The following is a 15,011-nucleotide window of genomic DNA, read 5'->3' as shown; positions in this document are numbered from 1 at the left end:
AAGGCCAATTCCAAGTCTGACGATATTATTTCCGTCGTAAAGTTGGTTTACGACGGAAATTCCGTCGTAAAATGGCCATTTTCCTACAAAGGGTTTTCCGACAACCATTTACGACGGAAGTCCATCGTAAACCAACTTTACGACGGAATTTACATAGTTTACGACGAAATTTTTCCGTCGCAATTAAGGTGTTTTCTTGTAGTGTTTCAGTGTTAGCATTTGTAGCCCCGCCTCTGTGCCAAAGCAACGCCACCACCACTACCATAATCACCTCCACCGCACCCTTCCCCTACTCTAAGTTGCTACTCTCACGCAACGACCCAGTTCACCGCCCTTCTTCTTTTTCCTCCATTTATAGCTTGTTCTATAGAAAAACCCACTACTCCATTTGTGCAAGTCAAAGTGAGTATTTTACTCTTCCCCAGTATAATTTTGAGTATAAGTTTATCTTTTATTTAGATTAAAATTCTCACTTTCTTTGAAAATGATTAGATATACATTTTGGTGATTAGATATTGATAGTGTATATAGTATTATGGTGGAAACCTTATTTTTCTTATCATAGCTATAATAGCTTTGTTTTTACTACTACTGTGTACTAGTATGTTCATGAAATAAAGATAGTATTCATTTCTTGTTATTAAAAAGAATAAGAGTAGTAACGTACGTAGACCTATAGTTTTCTAAGTAGTTGTATAAGCATATTATATAAAAACAGTTAAACCTTATCATTTCTTAAGATGAATTTTTGTTGACCACTTGTTTATACTCCTATAGTGCTATGTATTTTCAAATAATATTGCTAACTTTTTCTTAAAAAAAAAAAGCTTTAAAATGATTAAATTATTTATATATCTATAAATTTCCCTACTAATACTGTAATTTTAACTTTTGTTATTGAAAAGAAGAATCGGACCTCGAAGCTCAGTGAGAACAATAATTTGAAAGCCTACAGGAAGGTTATCAGATTGTAAATTGAGGTAACGTCTATTGCCAGGACCCGCAATTCCCTTGAAATGTGTTTATAAAAGCATGATGCCACTTTTGAAAGTTATTTATATCTCTGGATTTAATGACTTGCGGGATGATGAACGTGTTTATATTAATGTATTTCAGTCTTATGATTTATACGAATGATTTTATGGATATACGTTGTTTTATTGATCTTTGGATCTCAAGAAAGTATGTTATGAATCTATGAATGATCTATGTAAAAGTTACGTAACATGATAAATAACAGTGAAAGATCTAGTCCGTCTGGCAGTATATGTTTACAGGTTACTTCTCAGTCATGCATGTACCCATGGGGCGTTAGCCCAATTCAACTATGTCGAGCATCTGCTCTATGTTATGGGCACCGGCCCATCGCGTAAGACGTTCCGCCATGTCATACTTGCCAGCGCGCGACTAGCATGCTAATATGAGAGTTATATGTATCATTATATAATTTTTTTAAAAAAAAGTTTTAAGATATTCCATTCTCCCTGTTTTGTTAACTAAAATGAATTGAAATGATGTTACACTACTAGAGTAGTATGTTACTGAGTCTTCGGCTCACCGTTTTTGTGTTTTTATGTTTTAGATACTGCTGGGGATGATGGAGACGAGTAGTAGCGAGGATTTTACTGTCAGTTATTACATAATAGTAGTTGTAGTTTTAAGCTGTTCAATTTGAATAGTAAGACTAAGCTACTTAGTAAGTATGTGTTAGGATAGGATTTGCTATTATAAAATGAAGAATAATGTTTGTAATAAATAGATTACTTTAATTTGTTCTATAAATAAAGTTTGTTAATTAAGTATGATTGTTGCCTTGTAAATCTCGTGAGGGATTTACGACAGTGACGTCCCGACCATGTTAGGTTAATTTCGCTGCTAAGATTCTCTTAATAACTAAATTAGAGGTTGGGGCGTTACACTATTAACCCCCTATTTTTCTTTTATAATTTTTTAATACTCCAACTACCCCACTTACCTCTTATTTTATCTAAGTCAATTAAATTGCCTAAAACTATGTGCCGGTCAAACTGTAACACTTAAAGAAACACGGAGGGAGTAAGAAGGGCATTTTGGAAAAAAAAAAAAAAAACAAATTTAACACCCAAGAAGCCTTTTCTCTCTCTATAATATTATAGATTAAATTAAGATACATGATAAAAATTAAAAAGCCTTTTTACAAGACATGTCTCAATCTGTCTAGTAGTAATAAAAAAAATGAAAATATAATACCGTTAAGCGTTTACGGATCGAATTTTTGAACTAAAATGTGATTTTGGTTCGGATATCCAATTAGAAACTTAAATTCAAATCAGATCTGAAAATTGAAGATATTCAATATTCGGTTATCCAAAATTTTCAGATCAAATGCTTTGGATATTCATTATCCAAATTTAATAATTGATTATGATTATTTTCTAAATTTCACATATTTTAACAAATTAGTAGTCTTTTTGCAATAAAATTATTATCATATATAATAAGTTAATAATACCTGATCAATTTTATATGAACAATTTAAAATATATGTGTGTGTGTGTGTGTGTATATATATATATATATATATATATATATATATATATATATATATATATATATATATATATATATATATATATATATATATATATATATATATATATATATATTTAATTTAGAAAATCGAATATTCAAAAAATTTTAAATCAATATCCGAAACCGCATCCGATATCCGCCTTTTCGGATCTTCGGATCGGTTACCCGAAATGAAAAATCGAACCAATTATCCAAAATTTTTTGGTTGTGGATCAAATTCTCGAATAGTTTTGTACAGGTGTACTATTTTTGATGGGTTAGAACTTAGAACAGAATAGCCGAAAGGGATAATATACTATATTATCAGATTTCCTTCACGAAAAACGTGCCTGGACTTGAAAACCGAAAAAGAATCCATCTATTTTTTATATGATTCAGCAACTTGAACATCCACATGTTGTTATTAATACTTCTTGCAAAGGATCACGACGAACAAAGCTAATATTGTGTTAGATTATCACCTTCAATAAAAATACGAGTATGAGATATTTTATATTCTTTGGCTAAAAAAGACAAGGAAAAATTAACAAAAATAATCCAAATTATTAACTTCCTTCTCATTTTAATCCCAACTATGTTTTAAATCAAAATAATCCCAAGTATAGGAGTCCCTTCTCAAATTAGTATGAGACTTTTATTAACCTATTCATCAGGTAATATGAGCAACATGTCAACCTATTATTGGTTAATTAACATTATGTCCTAAAATTTCACAAAAAAAAAAATAAAAAATAAAAAAAAATTATATCCTAAAATGTCTCCTCTTAAACGCAAACTCCCACCGCCGCCACCACCATCTACTCTTAAACGCAAGCTCCCACAGGCCACCGCCACCTCCACCACCACCATCTACTCTTAAACGCAAACCCCCCCCCCCCCACCACCCTCTCACACCTACCCAACAAAGTCCATCCACTAACACCACCTTTACATTCATCCCCAGAAACGAAAAGTTAGTATCTTTCCAACCAAGCCCATCCACCGAAACCCCCTTTCTGCCACCCTCTGCGGTAAATCACCATCAGTCAACACCAACAACAATCACCATCAACCACAATTTCCCCTGCGAAAACCTCACCAATGTCTGCAGAACGAGAAAAGGAGAGAGGAATGGGATCGGAGAAGGAGGACATGAAGTGAAAGGCGTCGAAGGAGGAGGAGATACGGTTGATGGCGGGGGAGCGAATTGGGATGTAGGTGGGTCAGGGGGTAGAGGTGGGCGAGTGGTACAGGCGCCGCAATTGGGAGGGGAAAGGAGGTGGGCTGATTAGGTGGTGTAGTGTGGTGTGGCTGTGAGGAGGTGGTTGGTCCATGGTGGTTTGAGGGAAGAGAGAGATAGGGGCTGGTGGTTATGGCTGAGGTTTAGGCCAGGTGATGATGGTGACAATAATTAAATTAAATAAATAAAAAGTTAATTGTATCAAAAAAAAACAAAAACTTAACCGGTATTACAAGTTGTAGATAAGAGAGACTAATTTGAGAAGAATTCCTAATAGTTGGGATTATTATGATTTAAAGCTTAGTTGGGATTAAAATGAGAAGGTAGATAATAGTTTGGATTATTTTTATTAATTTTTCCAAAAGACAATTACAAAGGGCAATAACCTTAATAAGAAATATTTTAAACACGACTAGCTCTATGATTTATTAACCAATTGCTAAGGACAACGGTAAAGGGCAAAACCAATGTTATTAAAATCGCGACTCGGACCAATCCACCTAAACAATGCAAATCGTCGGTGGACTCGTTATACTATATAATTGCTCATAGAATCGGTACCGATTCTACGATTCTACCGATTCCACTCCTGCAAAAAAACCTGATTTTTCGAAACCCATAACTTTTGATTTCGAAGTCGGAATTAGGCTTCAATATATCATTGAAAAGCTCTGATCTTGAAGTTTAGTTTCTAATAGAATTGGTTTTGTACCCGTATCAACTATATATTTTATGTTATAGACTAAAGAGTGTAAGGGTGTCATAGTTGAGCTTAACTTTAGTCAATGACTTATATATTATTCATTCTAAATCATAATAAAGCTTATGAAACATCAATTTAAATAAATTTTAAGTTTCTATCCAACCATTAAATTTTGTAGGCATAAGAATATATTCACGAGTCTTATGCATTCAACTTTGAGCATATAAAAAATACTTTTAATCTTTTATAACATGAGTTTGATACCGTTGTCATTCTTTAGCTATTTCGTTAAATGAACTAACTTGACACTTAGTTTTTTATTATCATTGGATTTTTTATTAGGGGTCTAGGGGGAACAACTTTACAAGTCAACAACGTTATTTTTTTCGTAATTTAACAACTATTGTCGTGTACTCTCGTGGTTAAGAATGTGTACCAATAATTTAACTTTAAAGTATGTAGTGTATTGTTTGAGTTGTGTGAACTTAATTCACAATAATATTATTGTAGACCTATAAGCGCGCAAATAACATTGTATTGAACATATATAGTACCCTAATTTTAACATAAACTCGTGTGACCTTTAATATTATTATGAACATGAAATACATATACGTCAACTGATGCTATTTTAAATATAGTGACCTTAATTTTAACATAGTAGCATGTATTATTCATATTGACAAGTATAAAACACATTCATTTTTTTAAAGAAAATAATCATCTTATGATCTTTATAATATATACTAACACACAATGACTTTTTTTTTTTTTTACATAATAACCTTTATTTTAACATAAGTACTTTTTAAAATTAATATAAATATATATTTTAATGTGAATAAGGTTTATTTTAAGAATTTATACATACAAAATTAGTATAAAGGAAAAAAAAGATACTTTCTCTGTTTCTTTTATATTACACTTTCAATTTAGGCACATTCTTAAGGAGAGGATATAATGTTGCAATTAGGTCATGTTCATTTCACCTTACAAAAAAAGGATAATGTTCTGTAAAAATAATTTCAGTTCACTAAATATAATTTCTGTTCATTAAACATAAGTTGTATTCAATAACTTTGAAAAATTATAATAGTGAATCAGTAAAAATAAATTTAGCAAAAATAACTTCAACTCAGTAAAATGAATTTCAGGTTGGTAAAAATAATTTAAGTTCAGCAAAAATAAAGTGGAGTGAATATAATATGGCCTAATTCCACAACAATGTACTTCCTCCATTTTCTTTTAGATGCAACACACCCTTTAACGCGGTAATTAAGAAAGATGGGGTTTAGATGATATAATAAACTTTAAAATAGGATGAGTGGTTGTTAGGAGTGTAATTTAGTGGGCCATGTGCTTTAAATAAGGGATATAATATAGTTTTTCCCTAAAGTAACTTTCCGTTTATAGTATGTTGCAAGTATTGTGACATTTTCTTTTTAGGGAAGTGTTGCAAGTAAAAGAAAACGGAGGAAGTATAACAATAAAGATTTGTTTGTGAAAAAAAAATTGTAAACTATAAATTTAGAGAAAATAACATAACTTTTACAATCAAAATTATAACTATTTTGCATATCTGGCATACATATACCTAATATTCCACCGCTTCAAGCTTTGACTCGAACATAGATTTTCAATGTTACCGATTTCAAGATTAAGAGGCCAAGAAAACTACAACCCTAAAATGCAATATGATTTGTTGTTATACACCGGGTTAATATTGCAACATGAAGTTATTATTGGAGTGTGTTAGATATTATGAGAAAGAGAAAGAGTATGGCCTTTGTTTGGCAATTGGCTGGTGGGTGGTTTGATTGGTTGTTTGTATTGATTTTTTTGTTGGATGTTTGACTTTTTATTAGTCTAAAAACATACTCCCTTCGTCCCCTTTTGATAGTCCCTTATGAGCATTTTTCACGGGAATTAATAAACACAAATAATTATAGTTAAAGTACATTGAAAAAGTAAATTGACATTGGGTATGCAAAAAAGTAGAGAGAAAAAGTAATAAAAGTACATGGGAAAACAAAATTTGCACAAGTTTTGTTGCAAATTGGAGGGAATTTTGGTAAAAAATTAATATTAATGGTTGTTGGAAAAACCAAAGGGGTGAACATTTTGGGACTAAAATTTGCCCATAAAAGACTATCAAAAGGGGACGGAGGGAGTATTTGGTAAAATTGGTTGTTGGATGTTATTAGTAACTTAGGTACCCAAAAGCCAAAAGCTACTCGGATGTTTGACCAAATGAAAAAGCCAAAAACCAATCAAAAAACCAATGAAAAGTCATTTACCAAACAAGCCGTCCCAGACTACCAGTTAATTGTTGTTAATTAACAGCAATTTGATATACATTTACAGTTTTACGAGAAAAATGTACTCCGGAAGAAATATAGAGGGAATATATTAAAACAAAGGTGAAAGAGGAGAGAGATAAGAGAAGCAGAAAACACAAAAAGCTGTATCAGTGCTCCAAGTTTGAATCAATTTTCCAGAAATGGAGATTGGAACAGCTGTATCTGCTGTTGATTCTCTGAATGAAACGCTGAGAACACTTGAGAGCAAAGAGTTTTTATGGATGCATGGCTGCAAATCCCAGATCGGTGAACTCTTAGTCACCGTCCCCAAACTGAGAGCTCTGTTACTCCGAGGTAGTGGTAGTGGTTATTTGCCTGATTTCTCTAGCCCAGATCCTGTTATATTGCTGGAACTGAAGGATGCTCTCTTTGAAGCAAATAGGGTGCTCGAGGACATTCTCAATCGGAATCAACTCTTGAAAAATAGAGGTAGAGGTAGTTTTTTAAAAAAGTTGCGTCTCCACTGTTCTCGTTCAAATCCTCGCTGGGTTGCTTACCGTATCTCTCACATAGTTCAAAAAATCAGGAATATATTGGGTGATTATGTTGATTATGATGATTATGCTCCAAATACGAGTATGATTATTCTCGGTCATCAGAGAGAGACCTTTTCATACATAGGTGAAGCCGATATAATCATTGGAAGAGAAGATGAAGTGGAGAAAATCGTCGGGATGCTTGATTCTTCTAACGTTCAATGTGACCTGGTGTCCTTCCTTTCTATTGTAGGAATGGGAGGGTTGGGCAAAACTGCTCTTGCTCAACTTGTGTTTAACCATCCAAGGATTGCAAATGCATTTCCTTTGAGGTTGTGGACTTGTTGTGTCTCTGATACTATTCATAGTAATCAGAATCTGTGGTATATTGGTGAGATTCTTATAAAAATTTTAGAATCAGCCACTGGCCAGAATCACATGAATTCCACTATGGATCAGGTCCAAAGCCAACTTCAAGAGCAACTAGCAAGCCAGAGATACTTGCTTGTTTTAGATGATGTGTGGATTGAGAATCATATTCTGTGGGATGAATTGGTAAAATACTTGGTTGGAGGTCAAAAGGGAAGTTGGATACTGGTCACTACACGCTTGAAAAGCACTGCAACAATGGTAGGTGGTGCTGTGTATGAGCTACAAGGCTTATCAAAGGATAATTCGTGGCGCTTGTTTGAACGACTGGCTTTTACACTAGACCAGTTATCAAAACCCCTTGATGACCAGCTAGTCATGATTGGCCGAAACAATATTGACAAATGTGCCGGAGTTCCACTCATTATAAGATATATTGCACATCAATTGTGTGGTCACCCAATCCAAAGGTGGAGACTATTTCAAGCACTAGGAGTAACAACTGCCATCACTTGCTTCCCCGGCAGTGAATTTGACATTATGTCCACATTTAAGTTGAGTTTTCAAAATCTTGAATCTCAATTAAATAGTTGCTTTAGTTATTGTGCATTGTTTCCTAAGGGTTTCGAGATAGAGAAAGAGAAGCTGATAAGCCTTTGGATGGCACAACGCTATATTTTTCCATCATATGAAGGTCAAAGTATAGAAGATATATGTGAGGAATATTTTTCAAGTTTGTTCAATAGATTTTTTTTCCAAGACGTGAAAAAAGATAAATTTGGTCAAATCATGTCTTGCAAGATCCCTGATATCATGCTTGATTATTCTCGAAAGGTCGCAGGGAAGGAAATGTGTGTAATGAAAGCCAGTTGTTCCAAAATAGATAAAGATGTGCGCCATCTATCAGTTTGGGGTGAATTTGATGAATACACTTTGGGTGAAACCCATATTCTTTCATATCTTCATTTTTGTGAGGATGGTTTTCAAGTTGGCAAGGTGAAAATGCCTTACCTGGACTCGTTGGTAGAAAATTGTCTGAGCCTGAAGGCATTGGACCTGAGTGGGTTAATTTTTGAAAAATTGCCAGATAATGTTAGCAAATTGGTACAGTTAAGATATCTAAATATCTCAGGGAATACAGAGATTGAGATTCTCCCCAAGTCAATTACAAAACTTCATAATCTACAAACCTTTATGTTAAGGTGGTGCTGCACACTGAAAGAGTTGCCAACTGATCTGAGCAGGTTGGTTGATCTCAGATTGTTGGACATCAGGGGTTGCTCCAGGTTGACTTACATGCCTAGTAGCATGGGTAAGTTGACATGCCTTCACAGTCTGAGTGATTACATAGTAGGTGGTGAACAAAGTTATTCAAGTTCGAGTCAGTGGTTTGATGGGTTGAACGAGCTAACGCCTCTTAACAACCTCAGAGGTTGTCTTAACATCCAGATCAGGTGGCCTGAACATGTAAAATATGCTGTCAAGGAAGACGGTGAACAGGATGGATTATGCCTGGGGAATAAGGAACGTCTCATTGCTATTTTGTTTGATTTCATCCATGAAGAAGAGGTTGATGAAAGAGCGGGTTATGAGGAAGCAGAAGTATTGATGGAAAAGCTACATCCACATCGTAATTTGAAGTTCTTAGAGGTGAAGAACTACCATGGTCTGAGAATGCCTGGTTGGGTAACCCTTCTCCCATATCTTGAAGAGCTTTGCCTTACAAATTGTAGGGAGCTCGAGTACCTGCCATGCCTCAGAAACTTGCTATGTTTGAAAGTTCTCAAACTTGTAAACTTAGCTAAATTGGAGTGGATAGGGGAAGATAGCCCATTGGTCGATTCCAGTTCCACACCCACGCCTCATCAATTGTCAAGCACAGAGGGATTATCATACCTACCATCCCTTGAAACAATTGAGATGGATAATCTGCCGAAGTTGAAAGGATGGAGGAGAGGAGTGGGAGATGATCATCAGTTCTTCAATGATGATAGCAGCAACAGCAGCAGCAGTAAGGCACAATTGCAATCACTGCCATCTTCGTCTGGCCTGAAATCTTTGGTCATATGGAACTGTCCGGAGATGACAAGCTTTTCGCCGTGTCTCAAGATTGAAGACCTTACATTATTTAATTTTAATAGCAGACTGCAAATGAACTTGGGAGTGGCTGTCATTCCCTATGCATCTTGTTCGTCGTGGTCACCTCATCCTGAAAATTGGACTGCAGTTAAGAAGGTGACTATATCCAATGTGTCATGGCTAAGTTCGGTTCCCAAGGAGGCTTTTCGGTCTCTTGAAAGCCTAGATATACGGGATGACAAGGAACTAAGGAGCCTTGGTGAAGCTACAAATGTTTTTCGTGGCTGCTCATCTTCCCTGAGACACTTAATTATTCGCAATTGCTGTAATCTGAGTAGCGTTGTGCTTGGAGGATTGAAGCATCTCGTGGCCTTGGAGGAGCTAGAAATAAAGGATTGTAATGATCTGAGGCTATCAGAAGAACAGAACGAGGAGGGTGTGGAGTGTACTGACATCGACATAAAGCTTATGCCACAACTCACCACTTTGACATTGCATAATCTCCCACAGCTAATGAGTCTGCCCGACTGGATGCAGTTCCTGACCGCCCTTCAATCTCTTGATGTTTCATATTGCAACCAACTCAGATCAATGCCGAATTGGATGCCCAAACTCCAATCTCTCACTCATCTTACACTTTCCGGGTGTTCAAATAGCCTGAAGAGAAGATGCCAACAAAATCCCCCGGGGAAGGACAGGCCTTACATTGAACACATCCAGAACATTTATTTTTAAGAATTTTTATATTCGGGTATGTAGTAGTAATTGATTTATTTCCTTCCCAAATGTCTTTTTTTTTTTTTTTACAATCTCTCCATTGATTATAAAATAACTCATAGGTCATAACTACTGAATGTGCAGATTTTGTTGCTCTTCCTGAATTCACTAATCCTGTCCACTACTCCAGAGCGTCTTTCCCTACACTTATGTAAGCATTCTGTGTTTTTTTCATAATTCACCTACATTCACTTAGGATTGATTACGGCCTAAACAATTATTGATACATTGTTGCCTGTTCTTGATTCATTACATTAGAATTATTATTAGAAGTTTGCATTTAATTATTACTCATAACATGTAATTGTAGATGTTCCATGGTGAAAACTGATGGATCGGAGATGTCAGTAAGTAACTTCGTCAAGAGCAGCAGATAGAGAGCAAGTTACCCAGTCCCCAACCTCATCAGGGGTTAATCAAGGAACCTGCTTCGATGCTAGACTTGTCCTTGTAACCGGCATGTAAATATTATTAGTAATGTTTCTTTGAATGTCTATTGTGTGTAATCTTAAGCATACAAACTTCTCTGTATTTACTTGGATTTTTAATTGTCATATTTCCTGTCGATTACTCATTTTCATTCCCACTTCAATGTTATGGCTCGATACCAAATACGTAGTAATAAAATTTGAGCCACTGCTTAATTACTTCTCTTGTTTGTGAGTTGTGTGCTAGATTATAAAGTTATATGTTTTAGGAGCACCATATCAGTCATCTGATGGTGTAACAAACAAATATGATGTACGAGTTAAAGTGCCTCAAATGAACAGAATAACAGAAATGAATTTAAAGTATAAATGAAATTTCTTTCCAACATATACTTTGATCATTTTTCCAGGCTCAATAATACTCAGTTGCTAAGTTACAGGCCATGTACATGCGCGCATGATCACTATCCATCTCCAGCAACAATCTCCAGCTAGCTGGTTTCCAACAAATTTACTTACAATGTAATTGATTGCACCAAAAATTGTGGTTGAAATTTCCAATTTTCTGGGTCTACTTGCTGATCCATATTAATAATTGAGGTAGAATAGACAAATTTTGTTATTTTCCTGGAACTTGTTTCTATCTTTCCTGGAATTTGTTATTTGGCTCCTTTTATCCCCTTTCTTTTTCATACAATTAATTTGTGCAAAATGGGTCAGTTTGCTAGAATCTTGCTGTAATTATGAATGAGCACTAACAGCATAGAGCCATAGACTGAAACAATTGCAAATTTGTTTGAATTTTCCACGCGCTTTTGTAGACTTGTTGCATAGACTGAAATAAATTCACTAACATGTTCTGGTTCCGGTTTTATTGTTGCCTGTTCATGAGTCATTATATTAGAATTATTAGAAGTTTTACAGTTAATTATTCACGTATAATTGTAGAAGTTCCATGTTCAAAACTGATGGGTCGTCGGAGATGTGAGAGTACTCAGTAACTTCATCAAGAGCAGCAGATAGAGAGCAAGTTACCCAGTGCGCAAGCTCATCAGGGGTTAATCAAGGAAACTGTTCCGATACTAGACTTATCATCATGGGTTAAAGGCAATGTACAGATGTGCGAATACATGCTTTCTATCCATCGATCTCAAGCAAAATTGACTAGTAAATGAATGATGTTAACGAGCACATGGTTTCCAACATATTGTGATTGAAATTTATCATTTTCTGATGGTCCATATTAATAATTGAGGTAGAATAGACAAATTTGGTTATTTTCCTGGAATTGTTTATATCTTTAAATTTGGCTTCTTTTATCCCTTTTTTTCATACAAAAAATTTGTGCAAAAATGGTCAATTTCTTGCTATAATTATGAATGCTACTTTGTTTGAATATTCCACACGTTTTGTAGATTTTTTTATTAGAATGAAAACACAATAGTATGTTCTGGTATCGGTTTCGGTGTAGAAATCTTAACAGGTACCAGTTATGCTCACTCCTAATAATTCTCTCTCCATATTTCATTTGTTTCACTTTTTTTCTTTTTCTTTTCTTTTTTTTTTTTTAAGACCCTTTGTAATTTTGTTCCACTTTGAATATAGTAAAACAAGCCATATAATATTCATAGACTTATAGTTATGTGTAAAACATGTCTAAATCAATGTGAAAATATGTCTAAATCAATGTGAAAACCTATCCTAAATTCATGTCCTTGTGACTTTGCGGGATTTGAGAAAAGGCAAAAATGTTATTAATCACCAGAAAAGAACACTGAGGTTATTAAACGCCTAAACATATTCCCTTAGCTAGGAATGGCAACGAATCGAATTCGGGTCAGATTGGGCTAAATCCGAATTCACTCAGTTTAATATTCCAAATCGTGGACTTGGGTCATCGATCGATCCGAGTGTGAGTCCAAATCCGACTCACATTTTAAGGGTCCAATCCGATACATTTTATTCGAACATCTGAATTGATCCGAGTACTTTTTTTTTTTTTAAGAATAATGTTTCATATGTACTTATTATCACAAATTTTTGTATGTGGCTGGCCATCATGGTGCGGCAAGAGTTACTTATATGGTGTTACTGGTTTTGTCCGGGTTACTTGTAGGTGTTACTTGTATTCTGGGGTTACTTGTATGTGAGTTACTGGTTTTGTCAGGGGTTACTTGTAGGTGTTACTTGTATTTTTGGGGTTACTTGTATGGGTGTTACTGGTTTGGTACGAGGTTTTGGTATGGGGTTACTTGTAGGTGTTACTCAACCCCTACAATTAATCCATACAAGTAACCCCATAATACAAGTAACTCTAAAATGCAAGTAACATCCTACAAGTAACACCTACAAGTAACCCCCGCCGCACATGTGGTCTGCCGCGCTGAAAAACCTCTGACTTATTATTGTTTGTATTGTCTCTAATTATATTTTCTACATTATATTATATTATTGCATAAAAAAATCCAAAAAAAACCTATGATATAAATTCTAAAAATAATGTATTTAAATTACTCCCTTTGTTTTTAAATATACTTGTTATATTTCTTCATGTGCGAAGTTGGAAAAAGTAATAAAATATGGAGGTGGTGGGACAGGTGGAAGAATGAAAAAATTATAAAAAGCTAAATAGTTGAGAGAATTGGAGGAGAGAGAATATGAAATTAATAAAATATTACTTCGCATTTATGTTGGGTCCATTATTTCAGAGAAATGAATTAAATATTGTAGAAAATTTCCAAATAAGAAAATAGAGCAAGTATTTAAAAACGGACGGAAATGGAAAATGAAGCAAGTATTTATAAACGGCCAGAAATAGAAAGTGGAACAAGTATTTAAAAACGAAGAGAGTATATTCTAAGACTTGGGTTGGAATTGGAATCGAACTCCATCGGACTTTGCACAAGGTCCAAGTCCGATCAGCCTCGTATTCGAATTCGGATCCAATTTGTCGGATTCGAATTCAGACTATTTTAAATCGAATTCGAATCAGTTTTTTTTTCCTTTCGAATTGGACGAATTCGAATCGAACTCGGGCTGTCGTCATCCAGACCCTTAGCCAAGCTAGATCCTTAGCCTTAACTTTGCTAGAACTAACACTGCAAATTTTATTTACAATAACATCATGTCTCAAAATTCTAGCCTCCCAAATGGCTCCATTTCTTTGCTGCCATATGCTGTAAATCAATGCTGCACATAAGCTCTAAAGCACTTGTTTCTGGAACACCATTCATTACAAGTTGCAAAGCTCCTGAAATCCATTATGGTCTTGATTTTGTCCTGTAACAAACTAAGCAACTTCTAGCTGTAATCACATTCAAAGAGAATATGCTCATTTGTCTAAGGGAGATTTCCCCATAAAGGGCATATATTATCATCAAGCACCCTAAGTCTCCCCCAAGCTGCAATATAATCCATACAATAAATCGATGCCTGTGATTATTGAACCTATTCCAAATCCAATTACGCCAATTTACTTCAAGTTTAGAATTCTGCAACCATCTGTAAGCTGAAGTAACTGTATAACCAGCAGCATTATGTTGCCAAGTGTTTCCTGTGAAACCGTATTTCATCTGTTCCTTCACTCTCCAAATCTGCTTTCGCTGCCAACTAGCTTGAGAAGGGCATCCATTCATCCAACTCTCTTCCAATTTTTGTTTTAACGTAATGATGATTGACCCATCTAACTATCTAAGCCAAAGACTATTATTCTTATTATCAATATCCCGTATATACTTGCCCATCGTAGCAATATTCCAAGTAATACAATCTTGAACACCTAATTCACCTTGCTTCTTAGGTCTGCAGATAATATCCCAGGAAATAGGAGGTAGGACTGTAGGAGTTCTACCAGAAATGGCTTTCCAATCCCATATAAAATTTCTGCATATGGCCATCCCATAATTGAAGCGTCCAATTTCTGTTTTAAACCTTAGAAACAGTGAGTGAACTGAATGAATTTTGATTTTTGTATCCAGATTTGGTTCTTTATCACAGAAAAGTCAGTTGTCATACTACACTTCATTAACC

At 34.8% G+C, this 15,011-nt stretch overlaps 1 protein-coding gene across 1 annotated transcript; it reads left to right on the top strand.

Annotated features, from left to right (window-relative positions):
• The first annotated feature begins 6,993 nt into the window (after positions 1-6,993).
• On the top strand, positions 6,994-11,195 carry LOC145607376 (disease resistance protein RGA2-like). Its single transcript, XM_081663047.1, has 3 exons — positions 6,994-10,528; positions 10,639-10,705; positions 10,865-11,195. The coding sequence occupies exon 1, from the start codon at positions 6,994-6,996 to the stop codon at positions 10,510-10,512; it is 3,519 nt and encodes a 1,172-aa protein (XP_081519173.1). The 3' UTR covers positions 10,513-10,528; positions 10,639-10,705; positions 10,865-11,195.
• Positions 11,196-15,011: the final 3,816 nt, after the last annotated feature.

The sequence above is a fragment of the Chenopodium album genome, chromosome 23 (assembly GCF_948465745.1).
Source record: "Chenopodium album chromosome 23, dcCheAlbu1.1, whole genome shotgun sequence".
NCBI classification, from domain to species: domain Eukaryota; kingdom Viridiplantae; phylum Streptophyta; class Magnoliopsida; order Caryophyllales; family Amaranthaceae; genus Chenopodium; species Chenopodium album.
The sequence above is the reverse complement of the archived record's forward strand: the minus strand, read 5'-3'. Positions and strand labels throughout refer to the sequence as shown.

Excerpts from the sequence above, each read along its gene's own strand:
- LOC145607376 (XM_081663047.1), top strand. The coding sequence starts at position 6,994 with ATGGAGATTGGAACAGCTGTATCTGCTGTTGATTCTCTGAATGAAACG.